This window comes from Parasteatoda tepidariorum, chromosome 5 (assembly GCF_043381705.1).
Source record: "Parasteatoda tepidariorum isolate YZ-2023 chromosome 5, CAS_Ptep_4.0, whole genome shotgun sequence".
Classification (NCBI taxonomy): domain Eukaryota; kingdom Metazoa; phylum Arthropoda; class Arachnida; order Araneae; family Theridiidae; genus Parasteatoda; species Parasteatoda tepidariorum.
The window spans coordinates 40,203,462-40,229,830 of record NC_092208.1 but is presented as its reverse complement, the minus strand read 5'-3'; the positions used below and the strand labels follow the sequence as shown (position 1 = coordinate 40,229,830).

Here is a 26,369-nt window from a genome sequence, read left to right as displayed (position 1 = left end):
TATGTTCTTAAAAAATATTTTTAATTTGTATTTTATCTAAAATTATTCTTTTAATTAATAATTTTTATTACAGTNATATATATACATATATATATTTTAGAAAACATGTTCCTGAAGTTTTAAGCTGCATCTTTTCTGCACACATTTTACATATTTCAAACAAGAATTACCACACAAAACCACACACTTAATAGCAATTTCATACAAATATTTTATTTACATTTAGAGCACAAAATACAAATTGAAAAACAATCTATTTAAAAAAAGAAAAATTGGAATGTAAATAAGAGCTGCATTAGACACTGATAAATTTTTGTAACAGTGAGAACTTTTTATCAAGATTGGAATAATTGTAATGGAAACATTGCTATATAAATTACTAAAGCAAATTTTTTTATTGAAGAGAATATGAGCAACAGAAAATCAAAAGCTGCACGCTTTGGATAAGTATTTGTAAGCCTGCTTTAAATGAAGTTACTGATTGAAATAGAAATGCAAAAGTGTAGTGAGTTTATACTAACAAAATGAACAATTTTGATATAAAAGCAACAAAACTCCATTTTAATTCTTTTAAAAAAAACTTTTAGTAGGCTTTCTTCAAATTAAAACACCGATTCACAATTTTATCTACTGCTTGAAAAATTTTAATTCGTTTTCTCATTTTTCCTTTTCTGCTTCCATTTTTTTCTGATCTTAGTTGATTTTTTGTTTATGATTCGTTTTTGCTCTTTTTCCTTTGAGTTGGAACATTTTTTCAACATTCGTTCTCCAACCATTCATCTTTTATTTTTATATGACATTCCTAACAGTTAGATAATTGGAAGCTCGGTCTTCCAATACATTAAATGGTGTCGCGTTATTTTTCTGCTTTGCATTTTACAAAGTTTTAAAAAATATTATGCTGTTTTAACCAGTTTTAATTCCCCATTTCTATTATAAATTAAGTTTTATTATTCTAACAAATCTTCATTTAATTTAAAACCAAAAATATAAAACAACAAACAATTTATGTTAAACATACAATTATGCTAAGAAATACACTTTTTACAGACATTTAATACACTTTAAAAATAATTTCATTAAAAAAAATAAAGCTCATTTTGGGGGTAAATAAAAAGTTTGAAATTATGACTAGCAATCAACATCATGTACAAAAGTAGATTTAATATAGATTAAAAGTTGCTAAATTATAAAAATATTTGTTCTGTATGATATTACATACACATAATGTAACAATGTGCATGCAAGGAAAATTTCATGAATGAGAACAACATAATTATACATTTTAACAACTTTCAAAAGAATACTAGATTTCTTGTGTATAATATTTAAAAATTTACATAACAATGAATAAGATTTTATAGTTGGAAATCTTTAATCTCTAAAAAGAGAATTAAGAATTCAACATTAAGTATAGAATTGATAATATTTAGCAAGAATTAACAATGACTATATTACAATATGTCAGTTAATATAAAGTGAGTTGAAGGAAATCTCTCTCTGATGGTAATGGGTACAAAGATAGTAACTACTCCACCACATCTTTTTAAGTATACACTTTCTAGTTAATTTATTTCAATTTTAATGTAAGTATTAAGGTAAGTATTAAGGTAAGTGTAAGTACTTAGGTATTAATTGAAATACTTTTAACTTGGGAAATATATTAAGAATTGAAAGCATTTGCTTACAATAAATGATCCAATCTATAATTACTCACATGCTTTTTGTTCCTAACTGAATGTATAATTATTTTAAAAACTTTATCTTATTTTAAAACAACTATTATAGTATTAGCGATTCTATTACATAAAAATATCGATAATTTTAAGTTTTAGTTTAAAATAAATTACAAGTAATAGAAAGTATGAAAATTATTAAATAATTATTACTATTTATTTTTTTTTTTTGTAAATTCAGACTTGTGACCCAATTAGAATAAAAAAAGTACTGGAATAACATGGTGTTGCAAATTTACTAGCATATTTTTTAAGATTTGATGAATTAGCATATAAAACTACAGAAAACACCCAACAAGAATCACTAAATTCAGTAAAAACACTGAAAAATCCCAAGTCTGCATCAGGAATGATGATCAATGATTAAATCATACAAAAAACATTATACAATATCAAGAAAAATGTACTTGATCTCTTAATTTAAACAATACAGCAACACAAATGGAGCATGTCTAATCATATAAACAAGTGCAAAGCAACACAATTGGAGATTTCTCGATCTGTAAATTAAACCGTAAATGTTATAAAGGGAGTTTGTAAGGACATAGCATGGGAAGGAAAGTAGCTAAGGCTCACAATTTCAGTACCTTCTTTGAAATGTATAAAAAAATATTTAGTTATACATTTTGTTATTTTCTGAAACATTTAACCACATCAGCATCATAAATAACAATAACCATTGGGATCACAACTAATTAAGCAGACCAAATTTGTCTTGTAATTTTGAACCCAAAGGAGAAATATATATGTATATAATTGTGAAGAATGGTTTGAGTGGAAATAATTTACATGAATGTGAAATTAGAAAAAAAAAACTATCAAAACTATATGGTTATTAAAACAACTGAGAAATTCTAATCCATAATCTAGATTTGTTGGAACACATCACTTTAATCCTTATGCTCAACTGGGAAGTAAAGAAATAAAGCTGCTTGAAAGGGTGCTTTTAACATGAATTACAAATATAGGTCAATTACAAATACAATTTCTTTTTATTTACAATAGGTTTGAAAATACATTGAGACCACAATGATGTACAAAATTTAATTTTTTTTAAATATGAGACACATAATATTTCCAATTCTGACATGTTAACAGCTATACTCATAGAAACATTAATATATTAGAAATATAGCATTTTCAATTAAACATATTTTTGATGTATCATTAAGAATTAATATTATTATTTAGTTTTCTCAAAATACCATATAGTTTCTTTTAGTAATAAACAGCAACATTATACATGACAGATTAAACTTATTTAATGGTATAATTGAATCTTCCAAGTTTGCCTCAAAAAAATTATTTACACAAATCTACAAATTAAAAAAATATACTTAAATAAAAACTTAAGTACATAAATTAAAATTAAAAAAAATTCTAACATTTTCTTTTTTAATATTAAAATAAACTAAAAGATGAAATCTAAAAATTTAATTAGCAATCTACATAAAAACATAGATTAAAATTAAGCACATTTTTAAAATAAGCATTAAAATAGACATAATTTTAAAGATTCTAAAAAATATATAATTGTATAATTATATGCATTAAAGTATAAGAAAATTGAATGATTATTTTTCTTAGGTATATATCTTAATTTTTTTGGACCGATTAAAATAATTCATAGATTTAAAAATAAAACAGACAAACCTAGAATTTAATTACATTTGGTTGATAAAATTCTACAATAGACATATAAAAAATCAATATAAAAATAATCAAACTTATAATTAAGCTGCCATAGATGAAAGGCGAAATCAATTTTAAAAATAATAAAATTATCTAAATAGTCTGTAATTTTTTAAAATGGTAAAATCAATTAAACTAAAACTCAATATTTACAACATTTTCATAAAACGTAAAATTAACAAATAATTTTAATAAAAATTCTAGAGTGAGAAATTTTAATTTTCTCTACACAAGCTTCCACGGACAGTAATAAACGTCCAGGAGCCCTATAAAAGAAAAAAAAAACAAATAGATTAAATAAATATCTAACACAAAATTATGGTCAGTTAAAGAAAATTAATAAATATTTAAAACTGAGAAAATAAAATCATAAATAACTAGTTAAACGTTGAAAGAAATTTTAACTAATCAATATTTGTGGAGCTTTTAATTTCAATAACTTCCAAAAAAAATTAACTTAACATTTGATAAATAATAAATAATATAAAATTTAAGGAAGCAAAACTCAATTTTTAAAATTTAAAAACAATGTTGCATAAAAACTGTACTTAATCAGTCATTATAAAGAAATGGCACTGTTGTTAATGATCAAAATGGCTAATGAGTGTTTCTTTGGACTGAGGAGACAATTAAGATCAAATCTTCTCAGCCGAAAAACAAAATTAAAACTGTATAAGATGCTCATCCTTCCTGTACTGCTTTATAGAAGGAAAACTTGGACTCTAAATTCAGATATACAGCAATCACTGGACACCTTCGAAAGAAAGATCCTCACAGCCACCTTCGGCGCAATTGAAGAAAGGGGATGCTGGTGAACCGGATATAACTTCAAGCTCTACTAACTCTATAAGCAGCCCCAAATTACACAAATAATATGCAGCAATGGACTGAGATGGCTGGGCCATCTATGAAGAAGCCTTGAAAATAGCCCCATGGGAATAGTCACCTTTAAGAACCCCAAGGGTCACGTTCCAGAGGTAAACTCCCTAATAGATGGCTCAATGATATCGAAAATGACCTGAAAACCCTAAAGATTAGATATTGGAAGTGAGTTGCCATGTATAGGAGGAGCTGTCGTTTGTCATCTGTTGAAGCAGCCAAGGCCTGCAAGGGGCTGTTGCGCTGACAAAGAATAATAATAAAGAAATGACAACTACAAAATGGGAAATTTAATGTATGAGCAAAATCATTTTAATTGGTCATACTATGTATTTTCAATTTTTCAGAATAGTTAATAAAAATTTTCAAGTTTATTAAAAAACTAAGATATTCTTCATCACTACTACAGTTTAGTTTAGGCAAAGGCTCTCACAATCTGTTTCCTTCAAACTCATCAACTTTGCCTCATCTTGCTCGAAACTAAAAGATGGTCAGAGTATTTCAAGAAAGATATCAGAATAATGGTAGTTGAAAACTTAGATATTAATATAGAAAAAAATATATTTTTTTCATCTCTAGCAACTTAAAAAAGTAGATAAATAAGAAAATACATTAAAGAAGAAAAATGTTAAAAGGTGTAGACAATTTTCTGTACTTTTAAATTAATTAATTACACGGAGAACTAGAATCTCCTAATTTTAAAATTACACAATAAAAAAGAAATGTTAACTAACTTCTTTTTAACAAATAAGCCTATGATTAATTCAAAATAATTTAATTTTTTTTCTTCAATTTTACTAATTTCTAAGTTGTTCACATTGAAAGAAATTTTTTGACTATCATTAATTAAATATTATCATCAATGTGATTTTTGATAATCAGTTTTGTAAATTGTAGAAAATCACATTGATGATAGAGTATTGTATTTTTTTTTTAAAAAAAGTGCAAGCTATTTCTTAAAAAAAACAACAAAAAAAAACACATTTTTCATAAACCAAAACATTGGATTACTGCTAAAATCTCAATCAGAATGCATGATAATACACAATTAGAATTTTTACAATCAAAAGGTTAAGGCTATATTATAGAAAAATATATGATTTAAGGTATATTATATTTATTAAAAATCTAATAGATTTTTCTTTTCAAAAACATATATTATATTGGTGAATGAATTAGTAGAAGCTAAAATATTAAATTTGAGTAAATTTTTCAATTTGTTTACAAGCTTCAATTTTTCAAACTATCTCTTATAATTTATAACAAAATGGTAAAGGCAACAGCCTAGGATAAATGTTTGCTGCTTTTTATTGTTAAAAAATTTTGGTATTTGTGACCACTCTATGCACAATTACATATTTAGTATTAACTCCCACTCATAACAAAACTAAAATTAGGAAATATTACATGTATTCAATGTGTACTCACCCCTATCCCTTGTTCCCATTCTGAACCACATGGATTATCGTCTGTAATACCCTTTCTTCTGCAAACTACGCCAGATATCATTCCTGCAGGTGTCAGGAAACTACTTTTTATACACCATATCTGGAATAATATATAAATATATTTCAACACATATAGATAAATTGTTTAAGAGATTTGTCAATGACAATCTATTTCTACGGGACAATAAAATGCTGCAAATATAAGACATATTACTAAGAATCCTTAAGCAATTGCTGTTAATAAATATTTCATAAAATATGTGTATCAAAAGTAAAAGGTATTACAAATGTAAAATTTTTCTGAATAAACAGCGGCATGATTCTTACACATGTTTAACAAAATTCATATTGTAACGTTCCCAAGTGGTTGAGTCTATTACTATTAGGCTAAGTGCATACTGTTTGATGCATCCAAAAAATTGTATAAGGATCTGTAAAATAGATAATTACCTAAAAATACATTTCTCTTTACTAGAGGGTAGTTTTTTGTACTGAATAGATAGTTCAGATCAAAATCTTTCCAAAAGTCATTGTGCCCAGGTATTTACAAATTTAGGACAACATTATGAATAATAATAATAACAATTAGCTGTTACATTTACTTTTTTCGGTTATTGTTTTGGTAATTATTATTAAAATGCAAAATTAATGGACAATATTTACTTGATCCATAGGTCCAACAGAGACTTGTTTTACATCTTCAGACACCAATTTCCAGTGGGTGCCTTCTTTATAAACAGGAACTATTTCTTGACGTGACCACAACCTATTACTTTCATCGACAGCCAATACTTTCTCTTTACCAGCTGAGATTTGGAGAAGAGGACAACCAACTTGAGGTGGCTCTATGTGACACCAATACTGCCCTGTCAAAAATTAAAATTTCATGAACTAATCATATGCATATTTACTTTTTTTTCTTATTTACATGTACAGTTTTTACAGAAATGATGTGTGACGTATATAAATAAAATTCGACTTGTACAAAAAGAATTTTTTTTTTACAGCAATACTAGGTCAGTTCTGAGAACTAAAGCTAATAGAACATTTGCCAAACTGCTTTAGCTTTCAAATGAAATACATATTCAACTGCTACCTTTCATTGTTGAAACAGTTCATATTTTCAATGCCAATTTTTTAATTACAAAAAATTTATTTCATTAATTTTGTAAGAAAAACAATTAGAATTGTTCAGATTAAACATTTTCAAACACATAAAAATAAACAAATATTCAATTAATAATTTTTAATAATGATCCACACAGTATAAGGTTTGACTGTTTCACCAAATTTTTCTCAATTTTATCTTTATTTCAAGTAGATATTTCATGTGAATTCTAGCTTCAATGAAAAACTAACAATATAAGACATAATCTGTACATTTCTGCATGATATTTTCAATTACAAATAAAAGTTTATTTATTAAAACATTTCACATAAACACTGAATCATTTATTAACATAAAAACAGAGAAATAGGGATTCTTGTTTCAAACATCAGTTTTACAGTTTTGAATATTTAAAACACACAGAATCTGGGTTATAGAAAATTCTCAATGTGCATTTATATGTAGAAAAAACAAATTTAAATATAATTTTTTATTTAAAAATTTATACCAGTAGGTGATGAAGCAGAAACTCCATGTCGTAACTGTGCAGATCCATCAATAGCAATACCCCAAACTGCCCCTTCACCACCAACAGATATTGAGCGAAATGGTTTTTCTGACGCAACATGAACCCAATTTGTACCCTGCATAAAATCAATTAAGAGATTAACAATAGAGTGATATTTATATTAATGAAAAAAAAAGAGAAAAGGGTGAAATAACTAAATTTAAAATATACAAATATTAAGTTACATTTAATATTCCTGAATAAACACCAAAACTAAGTATAAAATTTGAAAGCTTCTACCATATAAAAGCATGAATAAGAATGCTTGAATACCCTACCAGGAAAGAAAAAACGGTTCCATGTTCAAAACAGTGCCGCTTCCCTTTTTCTTTAACCCTCCAAGCCTTGAGCCCCAGGATAAAATTTTACAGAAATTCACCGGCTAGGCACTACTCTTATTACCTGTTTTTTGATGCAGGACAGCTTTCAGCTAAAAGTTCCGAAAAGGCCAGAACTAACACTCAGAGAGTTGAGTGCTCAGTTGTATCAGAGTGTATTATGACATTGTGATTGTTCTGAATACTTCTTGCTTTTGGATTACTTAAAATATATTTTAAAACTGTCCCAACGCTTACCTTGGTAAGCATTGCAACATTCTTACTAAAGCAATGCAGCCGAAACTTTTTATTGGATTCAATGTTAAGATGTATACTAATAAACCACATACTTCTATGACTATTCATACAATAATGAAAAAATGCCAGGTATTGCCATAGGTAAAAAAATCTTCCTAAACACCAACCATAGACCACTTTGACTATAAATAAAAAATTAATTTTTTAAATTCAACAAATATTTGAGCTTAGGGTAAACTAAACGCACAATGAAGTTAGTCTCACATTTTCTTCTACAAGATACACAAATAATTTAATGAATTTTTAAATTTGCCAGAAAGGTAAAAGTTAAAGGTTGTTGTGGGTAAAATCTATTAAACTCTACTTAAAATACTCTTCAGTTCAAATGTTACAGAGAGATTGACTTATTTTTCACTTTCTCTTAATGAGGATTGAAAATCATTAAAGTTGTGCAAAGTATAGTAAAGTATAGTAATGAAAAAAAAATTAATAATAAGCAGATTTTACTTTTGTTTACAAGTAATTATAAATTAAGGACTACTAATTTTCTACGTTTTTTGAGATGCTTATATTTTAATGAATGATTTGTTGTTTTGTTAATTTTATTTAAAATTATCTTCCAGACTACTACTTTTCAGTACCTAATTCAAAAGTTTAAATAAAATGCTACTTTGTTCCAGCTAACTCAAGATGAAACTTTAGAAATGAAGGCAAAATCTACCTGAAATTCTGATAGATTTAGTTTTAATTGCCTACTTCTCTATAATATGCAGTGAAATCTCTATGGAGTGATTACTCTCTGTACTACATTAAAATGGTCGTTAATGGAAATTGGCCATCCTTAGGGTTATTGAAGGTACAAGATTTTTAGCAACACAATTTGAATTTTAGTCAGTGCCGTATTCTTGGTCATTTTCATGACGCCACTTGTGTTAGTGTCATGAAAATCAGATCGATATACTATAAACTTTAGCGTCAATAAAAATTATTTCTGCTGATATATTATGCGTAAAAACAAATTATGAAAGATGGAACTATTTCAAATAAATAAACAATAATTTTCATTCAATTTTGCATTTAACTTAATATCATAAAAATTAGTTAGATTTAAAGCTTGTTTCTTTGAGATACTTAGTTTTTTCTAAAAGAACTTTTTTTTCTAATTTAACTTTCAACTCTAAAAATAAATCATTGATAACATCGTCTTCTGACTCTGACTGCTACATTAAGGAGTAGATCTGTTTCAGAGATCGTCAAAAAGAGCTCTTTAAAAGAGCCTCACCCAAATATTTTGAATACATTTTAATCTATTTATTTGCTTTGTCAAGATTTTTTGCTTTGATACTTTTTCGTGTTTCACTAATTAACCTTTTTCGAATTTGGTGTGAAGGATTGCTTGGTTGCTAGGAGATATTTTAAAGGTCTCTCCTAGAGGTTTTCATCAACTTTAAATTTATGGAAAAAATTCCATGTGTCCTAAAATTGGGCATAAATTGAGTAGATAGTTACATAGAGGTGGTTTTTCGTGTGGTTTCACTGTATTTTGAAAAAAGCATAGTAATTGACAACCTTGCAGGCATGCTCCATATATATATTAGAATTTTTGTTTCAATATAATGTCACAACACAAGATTGTAATAATCTTGCTAAATGAATATCAATGTAATCATTAAATGGCAGGCGATAATAACCTAAAATAACATGGATGATTCTTTGGTTGTGATAACTTTAAACCTATGTTAATAAAACTTTTTTTAAAAAACCTAATGTATACTTAATCACAAGTAGTTTTAGACAAGAAAGTTCAAGATTAAAACACATTTTTAGATTCCATCACTACCTAAGAATTCAAACAAAAAATTATCAACAAGTAATGTAAAAAGAATTGTGAATTTCTGTACATAGATTCAATTGATATTTGACCATTCATTGATGTAACTTTCGGAAATGAATGCTGCATGTTAATAACAATTTTAAACATATTTATCATTATAATTATTTAAACAAAGTCTAAATTAATATGACTTCAATTATTTAGATTAATTAAATTATTCAGGACAAGACCTGATTTGGATTAAAAATTGCAAGATAGTAAGCAAAATTATTTCTAATTTTTTTAATGATTACAGTGAAGTGTAATAGAATTTTAAATGATTACAAAACAATTTACTCCTATTTTTACGTTAAAAAAAGTAACTGGGTAATTGGTATTTTTAATTTATGATGATAATGGTCAGTACAGTATTTGAATTTGTTAATGAGAAGAAAAATATTTTTAAAATCATATTTTTTTATTGTACCGAACTACTTTTAGATGCATTTAAGACTTCTTACCACCTAAATTAAACAATAGATTTAAAATTATTCAGATAATTAAATTTGCAATCTGATAGGAGATATAAAGATATATGTCTAAGAGATTTATTTTTATAGGAGATATATGTTTTAAAAATCTTACTGAGAGAGAATTTTGTGAAACACCAACTCTAAATAGGACATCACCATTAACAGCAACAGCCCAAACAGCAACAGGATCAGTATCAGAATTTGAATCAACTTGAAATGATACATCCAAAAGTGGTGTGTTACCTAATTTTCTCCAGGGACCTGTTGTACTAAGTTTACATTTCCTATTAACAATAAGAAATAAATTAATGAATTTTCATCATTAATACAATATTTTGACGAAAAATGATTTCATTATATACAAATTTAATTGATGAATGTCTAATTTAATAAATTGAATTAAAGGATTGTAGCAATGGCTAATGTGCTCTAGATGATGGCCAAGGTGGTGGGAGGTTCCAGCTCAATAATTTTGAGACAATAAACATGTTGTGGCATTGTGTGCGCAAGCCACCTGTACTTCCCAAAGAAATTGGTACCAATCAATTAGAAGCTCGGTTGACTTCAAAGTATACACAATAATAGCTCGATGTCTAAACTATTGTGCTATTGTAGCTCTATATAACAAATAATGTTACTATAAAAATTAAGATAAAAATTTAAAAGCACTCTATCATAAATTATTTATTGTACCACCATATTAACAAACTTTCATTATTTTCTATAAAGTTACATGGACATATCATCAAATCTTTAAATAACTACTAAATATAATTGTAAATACATGAAAAATGTTAAATTTTTACATAAATTATTTTTGTTAAAAGCTTAATGGAATAATTTTTAATTTTTTTCATAATTTTGAGGATTAAAAAAATATGCAAATTAATGATACAGTAGAACATTTTAAATTACATACCGATACCATCTTCTTCGTCTTACATAATCTGTAAAACGTTTATACCCATGGTAACTTCTAGGAAAGTCTGTAGCGTATTGCCAGCCTTCATTATCAACACCACCAGGCGTTTTATAATCAACACACCAGTCAGAAATCTAAAATATTACATATTCAATAAAGTAGATCATAATCTAAAACAACAGGTGTGAGATATTAGTTTTTTTAAAACTAATTACAATTATGAAAAAATTTGCAAGAAAATAATTGCTATTTAAAAGCACTTGTTTACATTCATTAAACATAAGTAAGAGTAAAGTAAAATGCATCTCATTCATTTCCTTTAAAGATTATATATTTAATGTATATTTTACTTGTAGCTTTTCTGTTTTAAATAAAAACCAATGTAACTAATCAATTACTCAGAGTCTTATGGTATAGCTAACAAAAATAAATTTAAATGTTTGGTTTCAGATTTAGTAAGTATTAAGATTTTTCATGATCAGTAAATGTAAAGCACTTAAGATTAAACTTTTTAATTAAACAACATCAACAACAATATTCTTTGTTCAAACAAAATAAATCAGCCAAAAATATTTTGTATAAAAATTTATAAGTTTTTACTAGCAGCTTATTAAATGATATTATACAAATATGAATTTGAAAGAAAAAAAAACACTTTATGTGTTTATTATTTTATTGACTTTCATGAGTGTTTTGATTTCTGAAAATATTATTATAAACTGTGTTATAAAGAATTTATAAGAACATATTAAATTAAGCATGACATATTGTTTTGGTGCTAATAATAGATTAAAAATAAATCAGAATCTAAAGAATAATAAAGTACAGTTTCATATTTGAAGCATTTATATAACTTGTGATAGTTTTAAAATATACTTTGCCATTACTGAAACCTAAATTTCATACAAAATTGTAATAGTTATTTCAAATACAAAAAAAAACAGTAATAAATTTCTGCCAAAAACAACTATACATCATAAGACGAGTATTAATAATAAATTTAAAAAGAATTTATTTAGAATGGATGAAATTTTCCCTTGCTCTTTTAAAGGAAAGAAAATTCTCTTTCCATTTTTCCCCCACAAATAAACAAGAAGAAAATAAAGTGGTGTTGGACTAGTGTAAACAAGTGCACTTTATTACAAAAAAGGGGAAACAAATGAAACAATTGAGAACAATAATTAATTAAAAAAACAAGATTGTTTAGTTATCTCTAGATATTTATTATTAACATTCAGAATATCATAGGCACATTACTCTATGTGGTAAATGAATCATTGGGTAGAATAATTTATTTCTATGATGTTTACATAGTTTTCTTTTGATATAACAGGTATAAAGGTTAATTTAGGATAAAAAAGTTCATAAAAAATTTGTTTTTCTGTAACATAACATAAAAGTTTTTTGTCTTTCGAGTTGTGCTATAAATTATGAGATTGATAACAAATTATATTCATTGATTGCTCAACATAAGAGACAAAATGAACTCAAAAGGAAAAAGTTCGAACTGTGATTTTAACTTGAAGTGCAAATTAAACTATGTTGTCTTTATTCCTTGAAATACTCAAGATTATGAGCTGAAGGGATAGATTCATAAAAGTGATGTTTGGATTAAACTGAATTTTTCTAAAAAAAGAAAACGCACCCACTGCCAATGACCAGATGGCAAATGTGTATTGTCTTTGGTGCATTCAATTCTTCCTGTCTCATCACTCCACATATAACGATCAGTAGGAAGGCCTTTTGCAGTGAAACCTGATAATGGATTCCATCTTTGGTTTTCATAGATATACAAACATCTGATATCTGACATTGGACCTGTGCTAGCATTTGCACCTGGCATGCCTGTGGTGAAATGAGACCAAAATTTACAAAACACATATTGTTATTGCAAAAAAGTAAAAAAAGTGCTAACATTTAAAAAAAAAATAAGTAACGAAATTTTGTAATTATATATTTTAAGATATTTAATGATAATTTAAAGGAAACAGTATAATAATATAACTAGAGAACTACCAAAAAATTAATCTTGGTTAAATTTTAGGATATTTTAAAATTTAATCAAGGTTAATTTTAAGATTAAAAAAAAAAGACATATTTCAAAGAAAACAGTCCATGTAAACTGGAAAGTTAAATAAGAGAAAAGCAGAAGAACAACTTAAACAGTTTGTTGCTGTTAGCAAAACATAGTGGCAAAAAGAAAAGTAATTTCCTATCTTAACACTAAGTACAATTTTTCTCTACATATGTATTTATTGCATAATTATCAAATATTTATTTCTTTAATGGTTTTTCTAAAAAGTGAAAAAAATTTTGTTTTTGTCATTTACTTTTTATAATCTTGTGAAAGACTTTTACTTTTAATATGAACGATTCACCAAAAATAGTAAAAATGTGAATGTTCACTAGACTGTTTTTTTGATAGTGAATATTATTTTTTAGCAAGTAACATTTACCCCTATAAGGACCTCCTCCATAACCTTTTGTGTAAACCCAAGCTGTACAGTTATATCCCAGTCCCCAAGCAATCCCCGCAGGACAAGTTGACAACATTCGTAAATGACCACCACCAAGGAGGCACCACTTCCTATAGAAAGAGAAGAAAAAAAAGAAAATTTCTCTTTTTTTCATTTAAAAAAATTTATTTTTTCATTAAATTTAAAAGAAATATACAATAATTTTTTTAATAGAAAATGAAACTTGTTACAACTTGAAATTAAATTTTAATTCTGAATAGTAATCATCAATCTATATGACCGCTAAACTCTACATATGCATCAATTTTATAGGCTTGAGTTCCTTCAATAATTTTCACGAAAGGGATCAACCACTTGCAATTATTCCAAAATAAGTTAGCAAAAAATATGTACTGTTCCATAATTCTTAAAAAGAACCCCAGTGACTCATGGTATCCCCTGAATCACTGCGTTCCCACTGAGTGTTTGCCTCCCAATGAGATGACCCAGGTTCGAATCAGAGTAATGGCTGTTTGATATTATTTCTGCCCCTGGATCACACGACTACAGTGCTGAGATAAAATATTCTCAGTGGTGAATATGGGTTAGAATCACCTAGCCATTAGGCTAACTGTGGGCGGTTTTCAGGGTTTTCCACTCCATGTAAAGCAAATGCTAGTTTAATCAAAAAGACCTCCACAAAGACTAGTTTGTCCCAATGTTTGATCCAGGAGTTCTCTTGTCTTCTGGGTTGGTTTCAAAAATACAAGGCTACTGAGTTGAACATTGATAGCTGTAAACTCAGAATTGGGCTGACTTTTTAAAGCCCGTTATAAAATAAAATAAAATACTTCTTAAAAGGTTTTAAATTAATCTACGGGTCAACAATTCTCTATGTGCTATTGCTTGTCAACTTCTGGAACAGAGTTCACAATTTTAATTTGATTTCTATGTGACCTGCGCTTGTTTTGATCACTCATTAGATACTAAAATATAGTAGTCTAGCAATCTCGTTCAAGCAATAATTTCGTATATAGACCAAAACTGGATGTTCAACATTACTCGTACAAACAAATTCCTTTTATAAACAATATACTGAAATTATTCCGTAAAAAGGAAATCATCATATATGTTTTCTTCTAAAATGTGAATTTTTATGCCAATGCTGAACACCTGCACGTTGTAACAGTGGAATTGAGTGTTTTTTTTAAAGAAAAATATATAAATAAATAAAAGAAAGGTTTAAAATTATATTGAAGTCTTAATAATAATTTTTGTAAAAAATAAATGAATAGAATAATGAAAAATTGTTATGTTGTAGCCTTTTCAAAGTGTATCCTTTTAAATTTTAATACTTTAGTCACGAGCCTCAAATTTGTAGTCCCTGATAAGGATCAAGAATTTTGCCCCCTGGCTCAATTATATAAAATTTACATCAGAATAATTAATTGTAACTCCACTGGGTTACTCAAATAAAAAGAGCAATACTTTTGCTACATAACATACATGTTTACTGGTGGATCATTTTCAGGTAGGCAACTTGAACTATGAACATAAACATCACCATTGACACTAAGAGACCAGTCTGATGTGAAATCTGGAATCCATGGGAGATTGTTTACACTACGGCATGCCGAGTTTAATGTAGACAGCTAAAGTAAATAAAAACAAAACATGCACAATCAAACAGCACGACATCTAATAAATGAACTAACCATTTTTATAAATGAAGGCTTCATTGAATAGTGATACAAATCCAAGCTTGTTTATTTTGAAAAAAAAAATTTAATGAGTGCATTACATTAATATTATTTTACATTTAGTCTGATTGGTGGTGTCTCAATTTAGCTGAATGAGCTAGATGTGTACTCATTCAATAATAAGAGAGGAATTATTTGTATGGACATTAAAGAGTTTTTTTACTCTACTTTTTAAATGAATAATGCTGGCTCAGTATTAAAAATGGTCTTAAAATTTTTTTTATGGTTTAAAAAAACAGGATGGTATTGCGTAATGACTTGTTTTGACATCATCTATACTGATGGCTCCTCCCAGGAGGATTTTTTTTAAACGGAGCAGACTTCTGTTATGAAAACTTGTTGGAAGGCACACGCCCAGTTAGTATAAATGCCCCAATTTTTAAAGCTGAGACAGCAGTCAACTGTTCAACAATCCATCTGTTAAATATCTCTAAACCATGCAGTGCTTCTTGTTTATTTGCACCCAGCCACCTTTAAACTTCGTTTTTTTTAAAGCAATTGTTGAAAGCAACAGTTGGAACATGTAGAGAAAACAGAACAAAAAATCTATGAACTCATCAACATTGCAGTTCGGTAATTTTCTTCTAGTGGATTCCCAGCCATTGCAATGTCTCTGGTAACAAGAGGGAAGACTTGATGACCAAAAAAGGATGCTCACTTTCACAGTCTTCTTTTGAACTTCCTTAGAATAAAAATTTCTTTTAACATTTTTGGGGTGACAAATAAATCAGTTAAAAACAAGCAAACTGCTGGCGCTGCAGGAAAAATGTGGTTTAGCCTTATACTCGATCCCATTCCCATGGACCTTCCCTGACTGATTTTTCCTACAGATTTCACAGTTGTTAAAGATAAGATTATCTTCAGAATCACCTTCGCCTTATAGACATTTCTGTCTCTCCCTCCATGCTCCACAAGAGTGGCTATGAAATTTAATCAGCGTGGCCATTTTTGAGCAACATTAACAATTCTTTGATCATTAACAACTTTCACATGAAGGCTACTTTGTACTGGTTTGCTAGAAGGAAAATGGCCAGTGCGGCTGTAGGAAATTTCTTTTAGTTTGACATTAAATATCTCTATAATTGAACCAACCAAGTATTTATCAACTGGTTGACTTGCGAGTATTTTTTCCCCATGTTTAATGTGTAAATCTAAAACTAAAGATCATTCAAAAAAACCTATAGGAAAATATGTTTGCAATTCAAATTTGAAACTATTTTCGTCCAAACAGTTTGCTTAAAAATCCCAAATTTTTGGTAATGCACAGAAGTTTTGAAAATTTAATTTTTGCCAACAACCTTTTTTTATAAATGGTGAGTATAATTAAGTGAAAGGCGATAAAATATAAGCAAAAAAGTGATATCTTGTGTAAGTAGTCGGTGTATGCTAAATATAACGTTCAATGTAATATAACTATACTCATTACATTAGAGAATGAAAAATATAGAGGGCTACGGCTAATTCAGTGCTAGACCAAACTCTTCCCACATAACATAGAAACATCTCATCATCCACATAGAAATCATGTAGTTTTTTCATCAAAAACAGCTCTCTGGAACAATTCTAAAAAGTTGCTTATCAGTTAAAAGTTGCTGACATTATCTCATCATTCATTCGTATAAGGAGAATAACAGAAACATAATCAGAAATTTTTGCTACACAGAGACAGCCAACTGGCCTTGCATCAGAAAGGTTCTGGGTTTGAATCACGGGCAAGGTATGGATGTTCTTTCATTCTCCTTACTATCTGTTCTTATTGTAGGAGCAATATTGGCCCCTGAACAACAAATCTGTCCTTCATATGCCTGTAGAGTCGAAAGGTCATTCCCCAGGTGGGCATTGGAATTTTTTTTTTTTTTTTTGCAACACACACTTATGAGTAATCCTTTTAAGTTCCATCAGACAGCTTTGTTTACAATTTTACTTTTATTATTGGTACAGTCCAAGAAATCGTAAGATAAATTTTTTTCCTTCAATATGTAATAAACAGGAATACACTAACATGTTCTGGAATATGTAAACATTCTAATTATAACAGTAAATTTTATGCATGTTTTATGTATAAATAATTACCCAATCTTCTAAGTCATCATTGGACGTAAAAGCAAATTTGTACGGACTGCCTTTAGTGGTTTTCCTTGCAGTATGGATGACAAGTATATTTCTATTCCAATCAGGAAGACTCACAACACAAGTAATGTGATTGACTGCAACTGATACCTAAGAAAAGCAAAAATGATAATAAAAGAAAACTTTCAAAACAATTATTAATAAGATATTAACAAAGCATAGAAAGAAATATAAAGTATAGTAAGTTTACAACAATGAAATAGAATTTTACAGAAATGAGACAAACTTTTCTCAAAACTGGATATAATATTAAAGAACCAACCAAGTGCTTAGCACTTTAGAAGAGGCAGTTAAAAACTCGAGTTGTTGAATAGAAGGAAACACTGTTGGAAGAAAATTTCAATTGGCTATGATATTGAGTAGATTTTAAGTAGAAAAGTAAAGGCATTGCTAACATATAATGTTAAATTTTAAGGTTTTTAAAAAACGATTCAGACACTGAAAGCATTGAAAAAAGAAAGTGTTTTATTCAAATTTATGAGACAAAAACAGGAGAGGAAAACAATAAAAGTTAATCTAAATGAATAACTAAAAATTAATATTTGGGTTTTAGAATTAAAAAAAAATATAAATAAATTCCAAGTTTATGTCTAACATAAACATTTAAAACATAAACACAACAAAACATTAAAAAAAAAGACAAAAATTTTTTGTGCTTGTATAACTATGGTTAATAATATGGTATTTAACTATCCATTATAACAGGAAAGCTTATACAGAATTAAAATTTTATGCAACATTTTATGTTTTAATTCAAGTTTAAAGAAAAGAAATTATACATGAATACAATCTGAAAGCAAATACATAAATAAAATTTGAGTATTAAAATGTGTAAAATACACATTTATCAAGGCATATCCAGAAAATTTGAATAAAATATTATATACTGTCATCAAAATAAGCAATAAAATATTAAAATAACAAAATTAAGAAATGAATTACAATTTCCTTTAAATAACTGTTTAACTTAAATAAATAATCTCAAAAAACTGAAGTCTGAATCTGAAAAACTGAATATAATCATAGAAAGATATTACTTGATTAAAAACTTCATTCCCTTCAAAAATATACAAATTGGAATTGAAATAAGATTCCAATTTGTATATTTTTGGAGTGAATGAAGTTTTTAATCAAGTAACTGCTTAATATATTTAAAAATAAAAATCAAAGTTTATAGGTTAATATTTTTTTCACAAGTGTGTAAAGAAGAAAAGTAACTTTTATTTCCTGTTTTTACATACATGTAACCAATTATAATTTAATACAATGAATAAGAAGCTAACATAAATAGCTTACATAAAGAAAAACTTAATTCCATGAACCTTTCTAACTAATGAATTATAATTAATTTAATGAAATCAAAAAGATAGACACTTAATGAATACAAAGTCAAAAGTAAGAAATATTGCGAAATATAAAAGATTAAAAAAAAAACCAACCTGTTCTTTTTTATAGTGACAAGTTAGAATACTTTTGTGATTAGAATCTCCATGTTGTGTAAGTTCAAGAACACAGTTTACCCAAGCATTTTTAAAGAACCGGCAAGCAGCAGTCTTCACCCATGTGCTCTACATTTAAAACAAAGCACCAATAATTTTAGTGAAAATTAAGTCAAAAAATACTACTGAATATGCATTTTTAATAGAGAGAGGATAAAATAATGTAATGTATTAAAGTTATGTATAAAGAGGTAATATTTTACATCAATAAATTGTATGGTGTGGGTTGGTATGTTTGAAACCAGGGAGAGTTGAAGATATTTTGAATTTGATCCTGTTACTTAGTTTCTGAGAGTTGCAATTTAATTGTTACATTAAATATAATTTTTTTTTGTTAATTTAAATCATTATTTTTTCATTTTTTTTAATATTATGTTTTATGCTTCAAAGACTAGATCTTATAAACATTTTTGCATGAGTTGAGGTATGCAATTTTATAATCAGAATTGTTCAAGCTCTGATGCTGTGTTACATTTTTATGATTTGTTACTTCTTAGAGGTTATTGCTGAGTTAAAAAAAAAAAATTCATCAGCTTTTAATTAAAGAGGGAAGGGTCAGATCTGAAATTTCTATACTAAAGAAAGAAAACAGGCTGAGTGATTTTTTTCCCATTCTCATGAAAAGAAAACTTCAACTTGAAAAGGACTTCAGGAAGAAATAAAAAAAATATTTCAAAGTCTGTGGCAAATTATTATTGTTATTTTAGAAAATAAAGTATGTTAGTTATAGAAAGTAAAGTTAGTATGACCCAATTCAGTTTCAATAAATTTATTTTTTTACGCCATTATCCTGTTTTTATTATTCATTTATAATTGTGTTCATTTATCTGGAATAATAAAATTTTATCTAATAAGTAAACAATCAGGAGTGAGAAAAAAAATATTTTTATAAGAAAAATGTGAAACTAGTTTGCCTCATATGTGAGGTTATACTGACACAAGGCTATAGATAACTTTTTCTCAGTATCAAAAAATAAATACATTAGTTAATTAATAAATAAAATAAAAATAATAAGATGAGGTTAGAGTATATGAAAACTCTTTTGAAGTTTTTATGGTCAAAAACATAATGCCATAGGTTAAATTTTTTTAAAAAATAACTTTTAGCATAGAAAAAATAATAAAAGAGTTATTTAAAAAAAATATTCATAAATTGTAATATACAGATAAATGTTACTATCTTTGTCGAAGACTCAATTTTAAAAAAATCGATTCATTGTAGCATTATGTAGAGATCATAATAAATCTGTGGTAAATTTTATTGAACTAGAAAGAAAGCAGGTGAGTGACCACTCATTAGCAAGTTTAGTCAATAATATTTAAATTTATTCGAAAAGTTAATCAGTAAATGGAACTATTTAACTATGCATGCATGCATAGAGAGCAGAACACTAAAATAAGATTCATATGAGATTTTAGTAATCCCACATATTTTAATTATTTACACAACTTTGCATGAGTTCATAAATACTAAAGATTTCAAAGGCACTTTGGGAATAATGCAAAGAAAGAGCTCTAGCCTATTTTAAATTATTAATTTATTATATATGGTACTGTCCCCATAACTTGGAAAATGGCTCATATAATTCCAATTTTCAAGAAAAGTTAAAAAGCATAATCCTTGCTAATTTATAGACTATTTTCTCCTACCAGTACTGCTATATTAATAAATTGATGGAAAGAATAGTAAACAATAGACTAAATTGATTTACTAAAAGTTTTGACAAAATATCAAGACAGAAGGCTAGTAGTTTTCAGTCAAATAATAAAAGATTCATTGGACTAGAAGAATGTTCTTACAGCTGTGTTTATGTCCATTTTAACTTAGAGTACAATTCTATTTGGCGATAAAAGCTACTAAACTAAGATAGTAACTAGATGTTAAGCTGGTTTTGTTCTTTTCTCTACCAGAGGAGCTGTAGGGTCCGATACGGTAATTGTTTGTCTGTGAGCTATAGACTTCAAACTGGTCTGCCATAGCTGCTCCCTTTTCCATATTTGCATAGAACATCTAATTCAATCATTTAAGTCAGTGCCAGGTGTGAACAGCCTACTATTTTTTGACGACTTGGACTTGTGGATGCAATCATCAATAAGACACTCCAAAACATTAATTGATGCTACTCTAAACTGAGCACTTCATGTGCTGGAGGCATGGAGCAAAGAAAATGGCAAATAGCTAAAACAAAACTGCAACTCAGACCTCTTCTTAGATGTACCAAAATCTAAAGCATACAATTAATAACTGACTAGTTTCCAAAACACCGTATTATAAAATGTGTTTGCTTTTTAAATTTTTTTTTTAACTCTCCTATTGAAAGTTATCAAACACTTTTTGATAGAGAGGTCTCAGCAATATGCATAGCTCTGGAACAATTAATAACAACTTGATAGGTTTCAAAAGGCTGTCATCCTCTCCAATTCTAGAGCTGCTATCCTGCGCATAGGCATATTCTCATAACCTAATCTCCTGGGATATCTTGGATTTACAACTAACCATAAAAAAGTTGGAATTGATGGACAAGACTATTGCTCCTCAGTGGATCCTGAGCCACTGTGGACTAAATGGTAATGAAAAGGCTGATTCGCTGACAAAGAAAGGTGCTGGCGCTTTACAGCTAACATGTAGTAACAATGCATTTAGTAGAATAAATCATCTTATCAAGAATTCTTTTTCTTCTCAACATAAAGAAAATTTGAGGACTAAAACTGATTCCAAAAGTTGGTTATTCTTAAAAGAAATTTGCATGCCTGACTGGCCCACTCCCATGAGGCAGTAGTAATATTTAGACTTTCCAGACCCCAGTTGTACCCATCATGGAGAACATGTAGTCAAGACCCAACTCAAGGGGGGAAGACAGGGACAATTGTTCCAGCGCCCAGGACTGCTGAGGGCCCAGTTAAAGTTCCATACAAAAAATTTAGTACATTGTAGTGTCTTTGAAGTAATTTTTTAAAAGAAGATTGCAGAAAATCCTTGCATATTAGCAAAAAAAAATATTTAAAACTACAATTTTGATTAAAGTGTCTTCACAAATTCTTCAAAATATTAAAAATTCAAAATATTGAAATAAAATAATGTAATTTTTTTAAAGGAGGAAGGGGTCTGCAATGAATTTGGTTGATAGATCCGTAAAACTTGCGTCTAGCCTAAACTAGATACGTCATTATTGATGGCCACAATATTTGCTGCTGCAGACTGCTTTGTGGGACTACCTTGGTCAAGCGATAGCGGGAAGCAAAAAGTTGAATGAGAAAAGGACTTTTTCTATTTAATTATTTTTCTTTATTGTTCCTTGTTCTTTGTTTTTACTTGTTACATTTTGTCAAGTCCCCTGCTAGTGGAAATAAAAATAAATAAATAAATAACTACAAAAGATAGCATACCCTTTCTATAGCTTTAGGATATGAAGAAAACTCCATTACTTCACGTTTATAGCGTTCTTTGAGCAGCGATATAACCTCAGTATACCAAGGTTCATCTACAGCACTTTTGCTTACTGTACTGCCTATGGCAAATAGAAACTTTTAATAGATAAAAATAGTAGATCATGATATACAAACCAATTTAAATATGAAAAAATTTAGTTCAATAAATACTAAATGAAATATTTGGGGATATTCAAAATTATTTCTAAAAATATAAGGATACACATAAGAGGGCAAAATACACCTAGTGGCCACCCTTTCAAATTATAGTGAAAAAAGTGTGTTTTTGATTGCACTCAAATTAGTAACTAGTTTGCATGAGAACATTTGAACTGAACGAAAAGTCATGTTAAGATGATTGAGTCCATGATAGAACAACACCTATTAGAACTATTTTTTGTGGCAAAAAATGAGCATAATGCGAATATTTATTGTTAAATATTTGGTGATAGAAAGCATATGCCTAGGGTAAATGGATGTAAATAATTGGTGCATAAGCTTTTGTAAAGGGTGAACATCTACAACCAACAAGCAAACACCACTCAACACCCAAAAAACACCCAAGGCAAGCAAAGACCATTCTCTCCAATGCATTCCTTATTGGCATTGATGAAATAATTAAAGGTAATTCAAGAGTTATGATTTGTGACACCTGCTCAACACTTAGTCTGATATGAGTAAAGTAATGGTGCTCTTACCTTCTACCACTAAAAAAAAGTAATACTTCGTATTGTTCTCTTTTAGATGCATTCTTCTAGGATTCACTTTACATTCACAATAAATACTCACACAGTGACTGTGGAAACTAGGGATCCTTAAGACCCAGGCCACATACTAATTTCTGATAACTTTTTTATTATAAGTGGCTCCTTATTTAAAATAATATACCATTCATATTTACACTATTACAAATTAAATTTGAGTTGTAAATTTAATTTGTAAATTCATTTTGTAATGGAGTTGTAGATTCAATTTTACAATTTATAATCACACACATTCTCAGTGACAGCACTTTGACTTAATATTCGTTAGTGACAGCAGTCTGAACTGAAATCATCATAAATGTTTTAAAATTGTCCTCACATCTTTTTATTTTCCATTTTGTTTAAATTTTCCTTCTAGTAACAAAAATTATTTTTCTTTTTTTTTTTAAAGTTATTGTTTCTTTTTCCTTAAAGTTAAGTTTTGCCTACTTAAATCTGAACCTAATTTGCATTCTATTAATACCCTCTTTTTTTCCAGTTCCCTTAACAACTTTTGACCTATTTGACTTGCTATAGCACATAAGCAGAACCATTGCTCTCACGAGAGCTGATAATAAACCAAGCATATATAATTTGTGTTACTCTTCTTGCCATCTTTTATAACTCTGAGTAGTGGCACTGTTATTATTTTTGCATGTCTAAGGCTTTACATTTGTACATTTTTCTTTTGCTTTTAATTTTCTTTTAATGAAATAAAAAATATTTAAATAATAACATACCTTCAGAAAACCAATTTGGTAGAGATTCTGAATAAACAGCACATCCACTCGCACTAATCCACATCCAAAGCACATTAGCACTAGAATGGTCTACAACACTTTCAATCGGGCACATCAATGTTCGCTCAGCACACAATGAATCACTATCTAAGCTTGAATAAGAACCTGTTCTATTAGTTACACTGAGAAGTCTATCACGGGTAGCGGATCGATTGCAATTGATATCACCGGTGTTAAAAGAGTCACCTCCTGAAACTTCTTCGTGGAACGCTCTCATGTCAATATTTTTTGACACTTCAGAGTCTTTCCTTGACTGAGTGTCTGAAATTGCGCTTATGGTACTAATTTTTCTAGAACTTAGCGATATCGAATCTGATGTAAAAACAGAGTCTCTGTGAGAACTAACAGACATAGAATCAAGACTAGAAGAGCTGGGAGAATGATTTATTTTTTCAATAGGGGACTGAATCACTTTCCAAGTTCGTCCAAACAATTCTGACATATTTATACCAGTTCTGATGACCAAATCAAAAACATCAGGTGTAACTCCAAAGATCTAATCAAAGTTAAGAAAAATAATTAAGATCTGTCAAATTAATATCACATTCTAATTAGTAATTCTAAATAAAAGTAACTTATATTGCCTATACAACTGAACAACATGCAATGATAAGAATGAGAATTTACACAAGTTCTCTATAACAAAAGCAAATTAATATTTTACAATATGTATTAATTATTTTTCTTACAACATTTCTCATTCAAATAAAGTTAAGATATTTAAACAGGTTAGAGAAAAAATATAATACAAAACTTTTGATTTCATAAACAGTAAAATTTATATTATACGTCTTTTTTTCTTGTTTAGTGAAAAGATGTTAAGATGAGTTAACTGTAAATAAAACATTCTAGAACATGATTTCTGAGAAATTTTAGTCCACAAATGTATTCCTTTGAACATGTAGGAATTCAAGCTAAAAAACAACTGTTTATAAAAATCATACTTTTTTCTCAACCTAAACATTTCTATCAATCACATAAAAATATCAATGAATTCACATAAAGCAAAGACAATGTAAGGATTACAAATCTATATAGTTCCACCTTCATATGTAACATACATAATTGTTTAACATCAACTACTTCAAACAAGATTAGTAAATGAAAAACAAAATCAGTACATGAATGAAAAAAAACTCAGAAAATAAACTAACTGGTCTAAAAGTTAAAAACATTAACAATTTATTGCATTTAATCTTGTACTTAAACTTCAGTTTTATATACTATCTGCATAACTTATAAATAAAAACTAATCTCTATATATAAAAGGCATTGCAACTCACAGACTCATCGATAATTCTTCCACTTCCTATAAACTTAGGAAGATTATATTTGTACCATGTGTTTGTTCTTTAAGAGATAAATAGAAAAATTAACAAAGTTTCAGTTTAATATTTTGTAATTATTGGGGCAATTCAATTTAGAGGGTAAGCCTAATTGACAGAAATGCTAAATAATGCTTCTTTATAAAGAGAGAAGTCCCAAATTTGGACCATATCTTTCTAACCAAATTATAAGGATAAACTTGACCTTTCAACAGCCATGTATATTTAAAAATGAAGAAAACTAGTTGCTGAATGTGGCTAACTGATAATATTAGAAAAATGTACAAAAATGAGATAAAATGCTATATTAAATTTCTGAAAATAAAATTATATTTTAAAATAGCATATTATTTTATTATCAGTTTGGAGGAGAAATGCATACATTTTGTTTAAAAAAAATAAATAAATAAACCACGATTATTTTTTAAAAGACAAAGCTGACTTCAGCTATTTAATTTATTTTACTAATTATATTTTTTTTTGTCATGTCAGGGGTCTGTCCAGACATTTTATGAACGGTCCGTTTTTTGTAAAATTGTGAAAAAATTACTCGTAATTTGTGAATATAAAATAAAAGTTAAGTCACATTCTTTCAACCAGGGTTCGCTTTTGTGAATTTGTGCAAATAGGGTCTGTTATTGCAAAAAAAAAAAACTTTTTCAAGGAGTTTCTAAATTGCAAAGACATACAAGATTATGCTCAATGCTGCAAAATTATAATTAAAAAAATTAAATTTTAAAAAATAAACAGCAAATGCAGCTACTAAATAAGCGATGCAACATACAAATATTTGGCATTTAGCCGACTGCTGAACGCAGAATATTAATTTCGGACGAATAAAGGAAGAAGCGTCTGCGGAAGACAAAATTTAGATCGTTTACGTCTGTCTTTCTCCCCCCCCCCTCCTCCTTCTGGAAAGGGTTTATTCGATTAACAAAACAATAATGAAGATA

The 26,369-nt window shown here is 28.0% G+C and overlaps 1 protein-coding gene across 3 annotated transcripts in view; it reads right to left on the bottom strand.

Moving 5' to 3' along the window:
* Positions 1-1,891: 1,891 nt before the first annotated feature.
* LOC107450816 (peroxin 23) overlaps positions 1,892-26,369 on the bottom strand; it is a 38,955-nt gene continuing 14,477 nt past the window's right edge. For 2 of the 3 annotated variants that reach the window (XM_043043164.2, XM_043043176.2), the window contains 13 exons: positions 24,032-24,587; positions 22,507-22,628; positions 19,060-19,188; positions 17,564-17,710; positions 15,237-15,382; positions 13,731-13,861; positions 12,920-13,119; positions 11,272-11,408; positions 10,465-10,636; positions 7,372-7,507; positions 6,419-6,621; positions 5,736-5,855; positions 1,892-3,694 (listed from right to left, as the gene is read on the bottom strand). In XM_043043164.2, coding sequence (XP_042899098.1) covers positions 3,644-3,694; positions 5,736-5,855; positions 6,419-6,621; positions 7,372-7,507; positions 10,465-10,636; positions 11,272-11,408; positions 12,920-13,119; positions 13,731-13,861; positions 15,237-15,382; positions 17,564-17,710; positions 19,060-19,188; positions 22,507-22,628; positions 24,032-24,587 — 2,250 coding nt within the window. In that variant the 3' untranslated portion in view covers positions 1,892-3,643. Of the gene's footprint in view, positions 3,695-4,698; positions 4,788-5,735; positions 5,856-6,418; positions 6,622-7,371; positions 7,508-10,464; positions 10,637-11,271; positions 11,409-12,919; positions 13,120-13,730; positions 13,862-15,236; positions 15,383-17,563; positions 17,711-19,059; positions 19,189-22,506; positions 22,629-24,031; positions 24,588-26,369 lie in introns of those variants that run through there. The other variant, XM_071181334.1, reaches the window with a different exon arrangement.